General features: G+C 34.7%; 1 protein-coding gene across 3 annotated transcripts in view; it reads left to right on the top strand.

Annotated features, from left to right (window-relative positions):
• Positions 1-5,903, top strand: part of LOC145663735 (uncharacterized) — a 37,374-nt gene extending 31,471 nt beyond the window's left edge. For 2 of the 3 annotated variants that reach the window (XM_081729816.1, XM_081729814.1), the window contains exon 3: positions 5,425-5,903. In XM_081729816.1, coding sequence (XP_081585942.1) covers positions 5,425-5,636 — 212 coding nt within the window. In that variant the 3' untranslated portion in view covers positions 5,637-5,903. The remainder of the gene's footprint in view (positions 1-5,424) is intronic. The other variant, XM_081729815.1, reaches the window with a different exon arrangement.
• Positions 5,904-15,600: the final 9,697 nt, after the last annotated feature.

The following is a 15,600-nucleotide window of genomic DNA, read 5'->3' on the forward strand; positions in this document are numbered from 1 at the left end:
AGTTCCCTTACTCATATTTTTGTCTCAGTGAACTATTTTCATTGTTTCTCTTAAAGTTCTCAATTAATGCTTAAAATAACACGAAGAAAAGCCAGCAGGTAGGATTTCACGGCTCGTAATTTTGCTGTTTTGGAACTTAGGTGAGAGAGTTGTGATGTTAGAAGTGACTGATTTTGACAGAATAAATTTTATTCTTTATTCATTTTAAAGAAAGTTATTCATAGTCTGCTATTAAAAGAGAGCAGGATAGAATGGATTAAGAATTTCCATTTAGCATGAGCCACAAATACTTTTTGGATCAAAGGATCCAATATATTTCAATCAAAAAATTTCTTGTACGCCTTATATCTGGGGAACTACATATAGTGTAGCCAAACCCAAACTATCATTTAACTCAGTATGATGTGCGTATTCCGTAGTAAATTCGAAAAATCGATTTAGGGCCGTTCAAAAATTTTGTGGCCCCTGATCCAAAAACTAATTATTGGCCAAGATCTCAATCCTTTAATGCATTTTATTGGATCATTTCTAAAATTGTTGTAATTGCATATCTTGGGTCTATTAAGATTTTTTTCTTTTGAATAGCACAATAGTTCAATATAAACAAAAGATACGTTAATGCAATTGTACTGGTAGAAGATTTATGGAACATATTAATGTTGTAATTTTATTATCTTAATAATCCGTTCCCTTGTGAAGTTTTCTATTATTAATATATAGTGAATTGACCAATGATGACCGCCCGTAACAAATGTTCCTTATATCTTCAAAATATAACTATTCTATCAGGCTTTGTTTCTATATTGTCAAACTAAACACAATAACACACTAAGCAAGGCTATGTGATAAAATACAAATATAATCACAATAACAGTTTCAACACAATAATTGTGTCTTCATCAGACTTCCACTCCTACTGTAACATCTTTAACAACTTCTAACTTTTAATTAGGCTCCGCCCGTTCATTAAAAAATAACACTTGTGTAATTCACTTTCACTTGCACAGCTGCGCACTTCTCCAATTAAAAATATACGTTTTTGCTGGATATATTCTTGTCCTCTAACTATTCTTATTTATGTCCCTTTGTTAATTTGTTCTCTTTCTATATTTCTCCTTTTCCTTTCTTCTTCTTTAAGTAAAACCCTCTTTCATTCTTTATTTATCGCGAATCTTCCATTACAATTAATCACCTTGTCTTCTGCCTTTATGACTTCCCTGGCTTTTTTTTCATTTTCTCAGCAAATCCTGTTCTCTGCTTCTATGACCTTTTCTCCTTCCCACTCTTTCCTGTGGTTTCCCTCTTTCTAATGCTTATAGTATATAACGTTGTTGTTCCTTTTCAATCTTCAAGAAGAAGAAAGGAAAAGGAAGAAGAAATCGAACACATTAACAGAGGAATATGAACAAGGATATATCCAACAAAAAGTGTATTTTTAATTGAACAAGTGTGAAGCTGAACAAATGAAAGTAGAAAAACATAAGAGCTATTTTGTAATGAAGGGACGAAGCCTAATTAAAAGTTGATTTCCGGAAGTTACATAAGAGGTGATCAATTCCCAAGTAGCTATAAAGAGTGAAAGTCTGATGAAGACTCAGCTAGTCTGTTCAAAATGTTACGTTATTGTGTTTTTATGTAATTTTATCACTTCAAAATATACTAACATAAAAAAAATTACACCATGTGGGTATGGAACACTAATTCTAAAGCCTTTGTTTTTACAGTTTTGGAAATTAAATATCTTGCTTTTCTTCCTCTGATGTCTTTTTTTTTTTTAATTATAAACTCTAAAATCGATACTTAGACCCATTAAAAAACTGATAATCATTTTTAAATATGTTTTCTATACTTCAAGAAAACACAATGCGAATTTTATCTACTAAGAAACTCGCTAAAAAAAATAATTTCTTAAATTTGAGAAACCATTTGTTATCTGTGCACCGAGACATTGTTTTCTTAGAAATGAGATTTAGCAATTCTCATTCATTGAAGATATAACAGTGTATAGTCTCGTTCCGCTTTATACAACCTTCTCTACTTTTCTTCATTTCTCATTAATGAGAATTTCAAACTCTTATTTCTAAGATTCTCTGTGTCTCGAATTAGGAGAGTTAGTTTGGGTGCAATAATTTGTAGTACCATTTAGATGCTTGCTGGTTTGTTCAGCAATGATGAATTCATATGCTGAGTAGAAAAGAAGAGAGATGGGGAAATGGGTGATGGGGAAATAGTCAAACGTGAAAAGCGAAGGAAAAATCACGTTGGCTATACCAGATAAAAAAATGCTATTTTTTAAGATTGTTTTTCGGAAGAGATAGAATCTTGTACTTTATTTACAGTATTTGTATTATATCATACATATGGAAATGTTCGTTTAAAAATACGCAGTTACACGTGAATCTCCATGCAAAGAGAGCTTAATTAGTATTAACTAACTAAACTAACTAACTCTATGGCCTATGGAACCCGGAGGTTCAGTGCCGCGTTCACAAAAGCTCTCCACTGACTTCTATCCTTAGCTAATTGGATCCAGTTTCTACTTTGTATTCCTATCTCTGCGAGATCCATCTTAATATTATCCTCCCATCTGCGCCTAGGTCTTCCTAATGGTCGTTTTCCTATGGGTCTACCAGTCAAGACTTTGAAAGCGTTTCTACTTTCTTCCATTCTAGCTACATGACCTGCCCACCTAAGCCTCCTAGACTTCACGACCCTAACAATGTTGGGTAAACCGTATAAACTATGTAGTTCTTCGTTATGAAGCTTCCGCCATTCCCCATTCTCGTTCCTCTTGGGTCCGAATATTCTTCTCAGGATCCTGTTCTCAAATACTTTCAGTCTATGTTCTTCCCTCAGAGTAAGCGACCATGTTTCGCAACCATACAGAACAACAGGCATGATTATCGTTTTATATATTTTAAGCTTCAAATTCCTCGACAGAATTCGCGACGACAAGAGATTTTGAACCGAATAGTAACACGAATTCCCTGCTTTTAGTCGACATTTAATTTCTTCGTGAATATGATTTTCGTCTGTTAATATTGATCCTAAATATTTGAAAGTATCCACTTTATCAAAAGTATTATTTAATATTTTAACGCATCCACAATTTGCCGTATTACGGTCCCGACGCACTTCCATGTATTTAGTTTTCTCTGCATTTACTTGTAAACCCATGTCCCTGCAAGCGTTTAATAATATCTCTGCATTTATTTCTACTGTTCTCCTATCATCCCCTATTAAATTTACATCATCAGCATATGCCATAACCTGGTGAATGCCGTTCAACTCTAGGCCCTGGTTGCTATCTTTGATTTTCCTTATGGCGTATTCCAGCACAAAGTTAAATAATAATGGCGACAACGCATCTCCTTGTTTCAGGCCATTTTCGACGTGGAAGCTCGTGGACAATAATTTTCCTACCCGGACTTTACTTTGGGATTGGATTAATTAGTATTAGTAAGCTATTTTGTTTATTGTCCTGTAATACGTTACAGATTCGATTTCATATAAAGGGGAAATATAGAACAAAAATTTCAATCAAAATCTACTAGCAGTTATGCGGGACAACGTTCAGTATTTAAAGATTTTCACAATTATTATTTTATATGGAAACATTTAAAAGTCTGTATCACGACCAGCTGACATAGAAACTTGCGGTTTCCACGTATATATTAATAATTCATTTTTCTACTTGTTAAAGATAACAATTTATATAGTAATACAATATTTCTAGGCAACGCATCTGGTATTGACAACATGCCCAATGGTGCAAAAAGTCAATATTTACTTTCGTCTGCCACAAATTGACAACACCGCGTAACTGCGATTGGAGAAAGCAGACAGCCCGATTAAGGCCATGTAACTTGTCATTTGAAAAGTGCTATAATGTATTAAGTCTTATATTCAATGTTCTGAACTTGTAGGAAGTTTTCTTCCCTTGAATTATATTGAAAAAATTAAAATATTTACCAATGTGACTTCCCTCAACAACCACTACCACAGAATATTATGATCTTTGTTATTTTACAGTATAATTATATTTATTTCTTTGTTATTTTACAATATAATTATTTATATTTAAAAGGTTTCCGATAAAAAATAACTTCAAAAAATAAAAAATAAAAAGAGTTAGAGGTTATGGCATATAGTGTGCAGTATTACGCACAGGGTTAAATAACTGATTTTGGCAAAAACACCACAAGCCGTACTCTATACGCCTCTGAAAATAAGGCGATTCGACAATAATCCCACAAGTCTGGAACATTTCTAGGAAGAACACCACTAGTCAATGATGTTTCATGCAGTTGTCGCGAGAGCTCTCGGGTAGTAGACGAGATGCTCCCAGTTTGCAGTATAGATTTTGAAGGCGATCCGACAAACATTTCAAAATGGCGGTATTTTTTTTTTTTTTTCAAAATTGAGGACATCCACCCAACAAGATGACATTTTCGAACTTCTAACTTCAAATTTTCCGAGTGGAAGAACAAGGCACTTTAAATTTGTTGTATACATTTTGGCGGCGATCCGACGTGAAATTTCAATATGGCGGCCAATTTGCAACAGGGCGGCCATCCACACTATAGGGCATAAGTTTCGTTCTTTTAACTGGGCATTTTGCGGATAGAAGCATGAGACATTCAAAAGTGTATGGCCTTTGAGAGCGATCTTACAGAATATTTCGAAATAGCTACAATTTTTCACAATTGCAGATCTAGGCTACAAGGAGCCATTTTCTGTATTTTAACTCTAAATTTTGTGGGAAGAAGTATGAGTTATTCTAAATTTGCCTGATAGAGTTTGGTGGCGATTTATTTTAAATTTGCCTGATAGAGTTTGGTGGCGATCCGATGGGCAATTTCAAAATGGTGGAAAGTTTAAAAATGGCGGGTATACACGCTCCGGGGCGCCATTTTCAGTTTTTAACGTAAGGCATCTAGTCTGTAGATCCACTAGTATTAACATGCATTAGGTAGTGGGATTTTTATTTAATTTCGTATTTTCCATGTATTTTCCATCCTCATAGTCAGAGCATATCATTTAGTATTATTTAATGCTTTCCGACATAATTCCCGATGTCTGCAGAGTATTTAGACGCAACATCACAAAATTCGGTACTTATGTAATGAAGATACGCGTTTTTTTTTCACTTTCACAACAATGTGATTTTCGTTGTTATAGGGCTTCTGCAGGAAACACCTCAATTATTTATTTATTTGTTATTTTACAGTATAATTACTTACAATTATTTATTTCTTTGTTATTTTACAATATAATTACATCACATTTATTTATTTATTTGTTCTTTTACAGTATAATTACTTACAATTATTTATTTCTTTGTTATTTTACAGTATAATTACTTACAATTTTTTATTTCTTTGTTATTTTACAGTATAATTACTTACAATTATTTATTTACAGCAGATTGGCATGTGACTGTGGTAATCGTTCTGATGTTTCTGCTCCTTCTACTTGTATTGAACTTCGGAGCTCTTTGGTACTTAGACAACCGCAAGAAGGACAAAGCATCCATTATAATGGAAGTGAAAGCCATGGAGGAAGGGAAAGTTGTCCATGTGGCTACCGTTGACAACTTAGCCAAGTCCATCGTTGACAGTGGAGCTTTGACTTGACAATAACAGATTCTTTGCGAAGCACTGGTTCTACTTTGGATTGAAACAATTGGGATCTCTCCAAAGTAGCCTGTGTGCTAGCAAAGAATCTGCTTTTGTACTAACATTGATATACTAACATGCTTTCTTTCATTCTTTATTATTTTACATCCTATGATATTTACTGACTATTATAACTCAAAAACTTTTTTTACTAAATTAAAAATACTTAAATTTATGTAACGTTACAAACATATATGTTGAAAATAAAATTTTCATATTGGGTATTCAAAATTAATTTTCTTCATATATTAAATTATCCAGGCATTAATTTTATGAACTATGTTCTTCTTTTTTAATGAGAGAAAAAGTACAATTGAATGAGAAGTTTCAAACAGGATACATCTCTCTAAATAAAAGATTAAAGTTTACAGTAAGTTCAGAAGAACCAAACCACTTTACCAATGATGATTTCAGGGGGTAGTCCGAATGAGAATGTTTTCCCCGCAGCATTGAAATCCTTTGGAGTAATACCTTGAATCAGTAAAGATTTATTCGCATTGACCGGGACTAAATTTCCCCTGCAACTACAAAATTCCTTTTCTCTCCCACTCCCATGTCATTTCGTGATTCATGTTAATGTGGGTTACCGGTATATTCACATTACTATTTTTGACTCCCCTGTATTGAAAGTCCCCTCCCCCTTTGGAGGGAATCTTTTAAATCATCATTGTTTCCATCAGTGCTCACAAATGTAGATTACCAATATTTTAGCATCATTACTTTTCAATCCCCGTGTTTTGAAACTTCTACCCCACCATGGAGCAGGGCCGTGACTAGATGGGAGCGAGCGGTGCACGTGCCCCGGGCGTGTGGTTTGTTGAGGGGCCTAAAAGATCAATATAAATACATTGTGTAGGTGCCGAATTTTGCCTTAGTCCTGAGTGACATAAACCTTAGATGCTATTGTGCTGGAGGGTAGAGTGGCTAAACTCTTGAAATCACCACTGAACTAACCAAGAGTGTGTTCCAACTGTAAAACGAGTTTTGGATAATATGATATTAAATGTAGACCTTCTCAGAAGGTATAACATAGTTCAAAGTGGTGGTTCTTAATAGACGAAAATAATAATAAAGTTATGGCAGGAGGATTTGAAGAATGTAAACTCAGACAATAGTAAACATTTTAAGATAAATTCAAATTATCTTAAGCAAATGTACTTAAATACTTCATTTTTATGAACTATTACATGCTTAAGGATTTTTAAATTTTGAAATTTCGAGACACACTAGTTGGGAACCACCGCAGAAATCTATTCAAACGACAAAACGAACAATACCCAGTATATTCTTTGGTATCAAATAATGAAGCAATTCCTCATTGCAAAGTCTGAACTTTTATGAGTAAGTGGCTCAAAAACACCAGAAGATTGGATAGAAACCAACGTAACAACTATTTTTTAAATTATATTTTTCTTTACGTTGTTATTTTATATGAAATTTCTTTAATGGGAAAATAGTTGGTAATGCTGTTCAAGATACACTTGATGTATTAAAACTTACTAATAACTGTAGAATCCTAAGAGAGTTTCACTTTTTATGCTCGTATATCGAAGCCTTTTGGTAAGTATTGTTCCCAATGTCTTTATTCTATTGTCTATTTATGAGCCCAGCGGGAGTAGACGAAAGCATTCTGGTATTCAAATACCAATCAATGCCTTTGTTAGTTTTCTAGGTGTCAAGAAAGAAGTTTTTATGTTCTAAAATTGAGTCTATAATAACTTAATTTTCTTTGCTACGATGGGTCACAATATTCCAGCCGGTTCCTCGAGAACTACACGAAGAGTGATTAGATATCGGTGAACAAGAATAGCCTATATGTCTAATGCGTACCAATAATGAGTGTGGAAAAAATCATGCCTTATATACCTCTGAGAGAGAAATCAAATGGATGGCAAGTGATAGTCTCAGTCTATGTCCACCCCTAGGCACATGCCTGACATGTGCCTGGGGAACGTGCCTAGTATGTTCTAGTTAGGTTCTCCATGCTGTAAGCGTCAATGAACCACAAAATTACTCCCCCAAATATGTTAAATCGCCTATATGCGTAATGTGTTAAGGTGAGTAAAAAACACTTTAAACAAGTAAAAAAGTGTATTCCAGGGTGGGCGCGAACCACCAACCTTTGAATTACTAGCCGCGTGCCCTACCGACTTGGCCACGGAGGCGATTAAGACAACGTTGCTTGTAGGGGGAATAAATTGTTGGTCTTTTGAATTTGGTTAATCAGAGTGCTCCTTTAACCGCGTATATTCGGCGATAACCGTTTGGGATCAGATAAAATCTACTCGCCATGTAATTTTATAACAAAATAACAAGTGTCTATTTACTTTGTTTCATGGTTCTTCCATATTCACTTTCAAATGATCGGCGACAGTTGCCATCTAATAAAGTTGATGTGTTTGTTGCTTCTAGTTCACAATTGCTTAGAAAAAGAAGCAACAAATGCATCAAACGTTGGAGATGAATTTAAAACACCTAAATGGCGCACGCCTAGCACATCTTGTGCTGTTAGGGTACCTTAAATACAGTAGTATGTACCGAAAGGACGTACCTAGAACATGACAGATATATGTCCCAAGTGACGACATAAAAACAAATGACTGTTAGAATGCGAAACTGAGCCAGGTATATAAATGATATATTTGTGGTATAGTTGCAAATATCAATTAGGTGTAACAAGTACCTAAAACTGTAGGTAGCTTAAGTACATACTTAGCACATGAATATCATATGAGCCAAGTGTCGGGTACCTAAAACAGTGGCTGGGACACCTAAATGGCACATGCCTAGCACATCCTGTGCTGTTAGAGTTCACAGTATATGGCAAATCTCACATTGACGTCTAGGAAGGTTACGCTGTGCGTTTGGTGGAACTGGAACAGCATCGTGAAATACGAGCTGTTGCCGCAGAGCAGTACGATAAATGCGGATCTGTACTGTCGACAATAGCGCAAATACACCAAACAACAATAAAAAAAAAAGACCGGAACTGGTCATATATCACGCTGTTTGACAACGCCGAACCACTTACATCTTTAAGGACCTATCAGAAATTAGGAGCACTTAGCTGGAAGGTTTTAATGTATCTACCTTATAGCCCGACCTCGTCAATGGTCAGACTATTATTTGTTTCGATCTCTGCAGAATTCCCTTTAGTTACAAAAGAGGCCTGTGAAATCCAAGCGTCACAATTTTTAGACCAGAAAACACAGAATTTCTATAGTGACGGAATTATGATGTTACCGGAAAAATAGCAGAAGACGATCAAATAAAATGGTGCATATATGATCTCATAATGTTGTTTTCGAATCATAATAAGTATATTCTCAATTTTGACTTCAAAAGCTAAATACATTTTTCAATCACAATCTGTCGTATGTATATATATTAAGATGATCCTCATTTTTCTACTTCAAAGTTCTCTTGAGTGTCGCGTCCTAAAAGATTCCATATCAGATCAAAGAAATCCATGATAAAAATTAGCTCAATCGAACAATATTAACTAGAAACCCAAGTGACCCCGAGTTTTGAATGTATTTACAGTATACAATACGAAGTAAAGGTACCTTGTATGTTTGGAACGGCCAGAGGAAATGACACCATACCTTAGATAAGGATAATGGAGATACGTAAAACCACATCTATTACTCTATAGTACCATCATAGTGGCCATCTTGAAGACCACAGTCTTGGATTCAGGGTCAAAATTTTAAAGAAAAGAGATCATATCACATATTATTCGGAGTAGTTTTTCACCTCAAACGTCTGACGTTATTTTCAACTTATCTTTAATCAGTTAAAAGAGGTAACGCACAAATTCAATTCGCTTTGATATAGACACACTGATAGATTAGTTGTAATTACTAATTACCTTGACAAATATGGACACTATAATTGTCAATGTGGCACTGATATTTAACTAAATTACTAATAATTAATACATACCCTAATGCATATGAAACGACGGGTTACATGTCAATCAATGTAATTTAACACAGTACCAATGTAATTTACTACATCCATATTCATGACATCAAATTGAGATATTTAAATATAAGTACGGTAATTTCCTGATGAGTGTCATTAATTCATTTTAACCACAATAAAAGAAATATTGGTTTCTCGCACTGGATAATATCAAGCTCTTGCTTTCGTATAGGTTAATGAATCTACGTTGGCATATCGTGTTTTCTGATCATCTCTCATTATATTGGTTATAAACGCTATATTAAGTGGAAGCAGTTCATTACGTACTTAAAACCTTTGATTTAGCCGAGTGGCACATAAATATAGATTTTAAAATGTGTTAAAACGAACAATTGCTGTCAATCTCTCCCTTAAAGTAGTGATATAAATGAAGTGATAATTGCGAGCAAAAGAATTAAACTGTTTCACGCATTTTCTTGGAGGAAGCAAAAACTTGTCAAATTGTTTGCTAGTTAAAGAACAGACTGAAAATTATTATTATTATTATTATTATTATTATTATTATTATTATTATTATTATTATTATTATTATTATTATTATTATTATTATTATTGTTATTATTATTATTATTATTTTAGCATAGCAGCCCACAATTATGAACAGAGGCTAAGAGAAACTGTGATGATGAGATGGATGATCATAGGAGAAAATGATTCATGATAGTAGTAGAAGTAGTATTCATGATAAAATGATGAAAGTAGGAGGAAACTAGAGAACCCCGAGAAAACTACGCACACCCTGTTTGTCCAATACAAAGCTCATTTGATGAGAGCTGGGATCGAACTAGGGACCCCATGTACCAAAGGTGAGCGCTCTACCTCTGAGTTCCCGTAGTTCTTTTTTTGTTTGTTTGTTTGTTTTTTAAGAAATAAAGAACGATGATTCAGTAGTTTCAAGTTCGTTTGAAATTCAGGGGAAAAGATAGAAAATTTCTGCCATGTATGTGTATGTGATATATATATATATATATATATATATATATATATATATATATACAGGGCCGGATTTAGGGGGCGCACAGGTGCACATGCACCACCACCACCCTCGATGTAAGAATACACTATATAAAATGAGAAGCTAGCAGTGAAAATAGCAATAGTTTCTGTCATCATGTTTCAGTTTGGGGCTTAAAAGAAAGCAGAGCTTTCCAAAAGCAATACTTTAAGTTGATTTTCTGAAGGTTTAAGTAAAAGAATTCACCAAGCAAAATAATTTAACATTTGTGAAGTAGGAAAGAAAACAGAAGGTAGGAGGAAAGAACAACATTTTTGCATTCCACTTGCGACCCTCTTTAAAATACTTTCCTCCGTTTTATGCATCAGTGTTTTCAGATGTAAAGAATATTGTCACATGTCGCGTTGAAGAGTTTCAGTATGATTGGTTATTTTGGTAGTTATATTTGTAATAGAAATGAACCAATTGACGTTACTATACAAAATAAGAAAGCAAAGAAAGCAGGATTTTTATCAATTTTTATAAGACCACTAAAACATAACACAATTCATAAAATGTTAGGTTATAATCCTGATATCAACATTGTTATTGTAGGTAACTGAAAAATAAAAACCTTACTTAGTAGTATCGTAATTTATATGATATGTAGATATCTTTCGTGTCTATATAGTTACGATACGCAACTTCACTGCGGTGACCCGGATTCGATTCCCAGTGCGAATTCATGTGGTTTGATTTGAATCCCATGTTAAGATCTAGGTCCAAGTCTGATATAGCCTCAATGCAGAAAAGAGATACTAAACCCCTAACCACTCAATTAATCTATGGCATATAATATCAAATGAATTGAAATCTTAAGTTTAATGCCCCATGATTAGTGAAAATGTATGATAACGGAAGAATCTATGGAATGATGATGTGGAAGGAATTGACTGGTCCGCGACAAGGAGTGAACAATAAGTTCTTCGCCACAAGCTCCTATAGGGCCTACCCATGGATTGAACATACGACACGTAAGTACTTTTCTACTAAGTATATTTATCATCCAGTGAGTAGTATGCATACTCCATTTTCTTCATATGGATTTTTCTCGTTTTTAATAGTAACTCTTGTGTGCATTATGTTAGCATTACAGGATAACTGGTAACAAATTTCCTGGTGGTTTGGTTTCAGAAGAATCAAAGTATCTCACCCCATAATAGGTACCAATATAACGTATTCCTACAACCGTGTACTAGTAAAGTTTTAAATTCGTAAAACGTATTAACAGCTAAATAAGTAAACAAAAATAGAAAAAAATGATTGAGGATGTCTTCACAGTAAACAGAAAACTTCTCTATTCTGAATGACGAAGTGAATACCCGGAATATGTAAGAAATTGTTTACAGAGAATCTGAAAGTCATAATCACTTACATACTTATCCCTCGTCATTCCCACTGAACACATTGTGCTTCAAATTCACGCCTCTATCCTATGCGATTCTTTGCTTCTTGTTTTACAGTATTTGAAGCCGTTCTATAGAAATTACTTTCAAAAAACTAATGATTACAAGTTACGGTCATACAGCAAAAACTTATGTTAAAATACTCAATTTTAACACCGGAAACATCAGGCCTATGTTAACCGGAACACCAGACATTAAGTATTGAACTAACACCCTGAAGTGGTAGTCATGCTGGTACTACTGGCTTGTATTAAAATTGAGTATTTTAACACAGGCCAGTAGTCCCAGTATGACTAACATTTCAGCGTGTTATTTCAACACTTAATGTATGAAGTTCTGGTTAACACAGGCCTGGTGTTGCCGATGTGACACAGAGACGGAGTTGAGCGGTGTAAAAAAAATAACATAGCGGCATTGTTACAGAAGTAGGTGCATGAACGAAGGAATGCAGAAATAGGAACAGCGTCTCGGTGATCTTTCTATAAATACCATTTATTGTTAATAACACTTCAGCTAACATGGTAAACGCAGGCGATTGGTACATATTAATATTTATAAATTAATTATCCGTTAGTGATCAGCGAAACCTGTCATTTGCTAAGAAAAATGACTAGGTATGACAGCCGCTTCAAAATCCTGTTTATCAGATAGTTTCAACTATACTGTAATTTTAAGCGTACATATTGGCTTTCAAGATTTCATAAACATCTAATAATTAAACTTGAAAATCTGTATTAGCTTTTATTTTATGCTATGTACGAATCTTTATTTTGTATATTCGACATTATTATCAAGTAACGAACAAAGTATTATACGCATTTCATGTAATCACTCACGAAAATACTTTCTTGTGCGTATTAATTTCTGTCATTTACATGAGTAGGAGTCTGCCATCTGTTTTTTTTTTTTCTATTTATTACGTTAATCTTTGTCACTGACTGTATTTCGTTCCTGGTAACCATGTATCAATAATTTATACCATACTTTATTATTCCTGATAAGAATCCTGTATGTTTAATAAGAAAGAAAATGTCTATGTAAAAGTAGTTGTTTGATATTTGTATATAAAACAACACCAATGGTGTGTTATTAAAATGACTTTTCATCACGTCAGGTAGTTGATTTAACCACTAGCATTTTCAGACTACTCCAAAATGCTGTGAAGTTGAAGCAGTGCCAGGCTTGTGTCAAAATTTAATACAACTCGGGAATACAGATCATTGTGTTGAATTAACAGAGCCGCTGAGCACGAATGAAAATATAAATTATTAATGTTCTTTCTCTTTTGTAATAAAATTGCTCAAAGATAAAAATGTTTGCAGTAGACAAGTTTTGTATTACAGTTTTAATTTACCCTCATTGTTTAGTTCATGTTGTTAACGGGAGATAGAGTATCATCTATCAGGCTATGTTGTTTAAATCTTACAAGGAGGGTGTCCGAAGTGTAAATCTCAGATTTCAAAAATGTTTGTGCAGATCGTTAGGGGGGGGCTCATAGAATAAAGATCGGCACAACAAATTTCGGCGGAGCCCCATATTTGGGTGGGGCAGTGCCCCATTTGCGATTTTCGGCTTTCGTAGTAAAAATCGGCCTTTTGATTTGAAAATTGATTTCTTGTTGTCGACAATCGTTATCATTCGTCTTCATTTGCGTAAAGATACTTCAATTGTGGGTCAAGGATCCCTGTGGGTGCGGGGTTTGACCTCACAAGTGTGATACATGTTCCCCCTTCATTTTGACGAGCTGAATTCAAATACGTCATTAAAAGTTCTTCGTGGAGCAGATGTGCGACACAGGTCTCTACCTAGGCCTAGTTTTTTAGGATGCTAAATCACAAGTTGAAAGAGAACTGAAGGGCTTGAAATAGAAGTTTGGCAGAATCAGTGCTTACTGTATGGATTGAAGCCAAAAGAGATTTCATGCCTGTACATGACATGGATGTTCGAAAATGGACAATTGAAAAAGCGAAAGAAATTAATCTTGAAAACTTTAAGGGTTCCAAAAGTTGATGTACCCGTTTTAAATGGAAGCCTAATATTATGCAGCGAGAAATAACAAAATTCGTGTCGCGAGCAGACGTTGACACTTCAGAACAAATAGAAACTTCGGCCATATTTTTCCAGTTGGAAGTGAGGGATACGTTACCGGAATTCGATATAGACAATACTTACAATTCCTATCAAAGTGGTTTTGCAATGGAACTGCACTGTAATTGTATGTTAGACATACAAGGTCAAAAAAAAAGTAGAAGCTTCTGCACAATCCAAAAATGCCTTATCTCATAGCTATACAATAATACCCCTTATGTCTGCCACTGGAAAATTAGTTGAGCCATTATAGATTGTATTCCCAGAACCGACAGGAAAATTTGGAGCTCAGATCAAGAAAACTTGATTCCAGCCACAAAATGTTAAGGTTTCTGCATCAAAATCTGGAAAGATAGGTAAGCTGTATTTGGAGGAGTGGATCCGTGACGTTTTGGTTCCTAGCATATTGGACAAAAGTGTCTTGCTCCTAGATTCATGGTCATCTTTTAACAAGAGTGAGACACAGCAACATATTGTGGACGAAAAAAAGTTATGTAAACAGATTCCACCGGAAACAACTTGGGCTGTACAACCATTGGATATTTGGGGCTTTAGAATATGGAAAATACGGAATTTTGTACGGAAAATAAGAATTTCGTAATTTTACACCAAATTGATATACAACTTCAACAACGTAACAACATTATAAAATTGCAATCGCTAGTTTATGAACAACTATCATTGCCAAGGTACCATGATGTGTTCATATATAGTTGGTATAAATCCGGATATGCAGATGCGAGCCGCCAGAATTTGCTAATACACTGAGTTAATCCACCAGAATTTGTTAATCATTTTCCTTAAACGACACTATCATATGCAATGAGTGCGAAGATATAACACTCCAGAAATCTAGTTGGTGCTGCGAAAGTCTTTGCGCGGAACACTTTTCCGAGCAGTTTTGTTTCTGTAAAACATACAATACATAAAGTAAGCAGGAATTCTGCCAAACTTCAGCCCTTCAGTTCTATTTCAAGCCGTACAGTTATCTTTCAACTTGTGATTCGACATCCCAGAAACTAGGAAGAGACCTGTGCCGCACATGTGCTCCTCAAAAAAAAAAAAAAAAAAAAAAAAAAACCTTGTAATGACATATTTGAATTCAGCTCGTCAAAATGAAGGGGAAACATGTATCACACTTGTAAGGGGGACCTCCATTGGTAGATCTAGCCCGGGGCCGTGGGGGCATCTCCCCAGTTTTTTTAGTGACAAAAATAATTGAAGCTATTATTTATATATTCTTGAAAGTTTATAGTAAACTCATGATATAGTATCATAGCCTGGGGTCGGCTTCCCCCAGTTTTTACCTTCTAAATCCGCCACTAGGGACCCCCTTACACACAAGGATCTCTGACCCACAATTGAAGTATGTTTACGCAAATGAAGACGAATGATAACGATTGTCGACAACAAGAAGTCAATTTTCAAATCAAAAGGCCAATTTTCA

Source organism: Thermobia domestica, chromosome 11, assembly GCF_964235325.1.
Source record: "Thermobia domestica chromosome 11, izTheDome1.hap1.1, whole genome shotgun sequence".
Lineage (NCBI taxonomy): Eukaryota > Metazoa > Arthropoda > Insecta > Zygentoma > Lepismatidae > Thermobia > Thermobia domestica.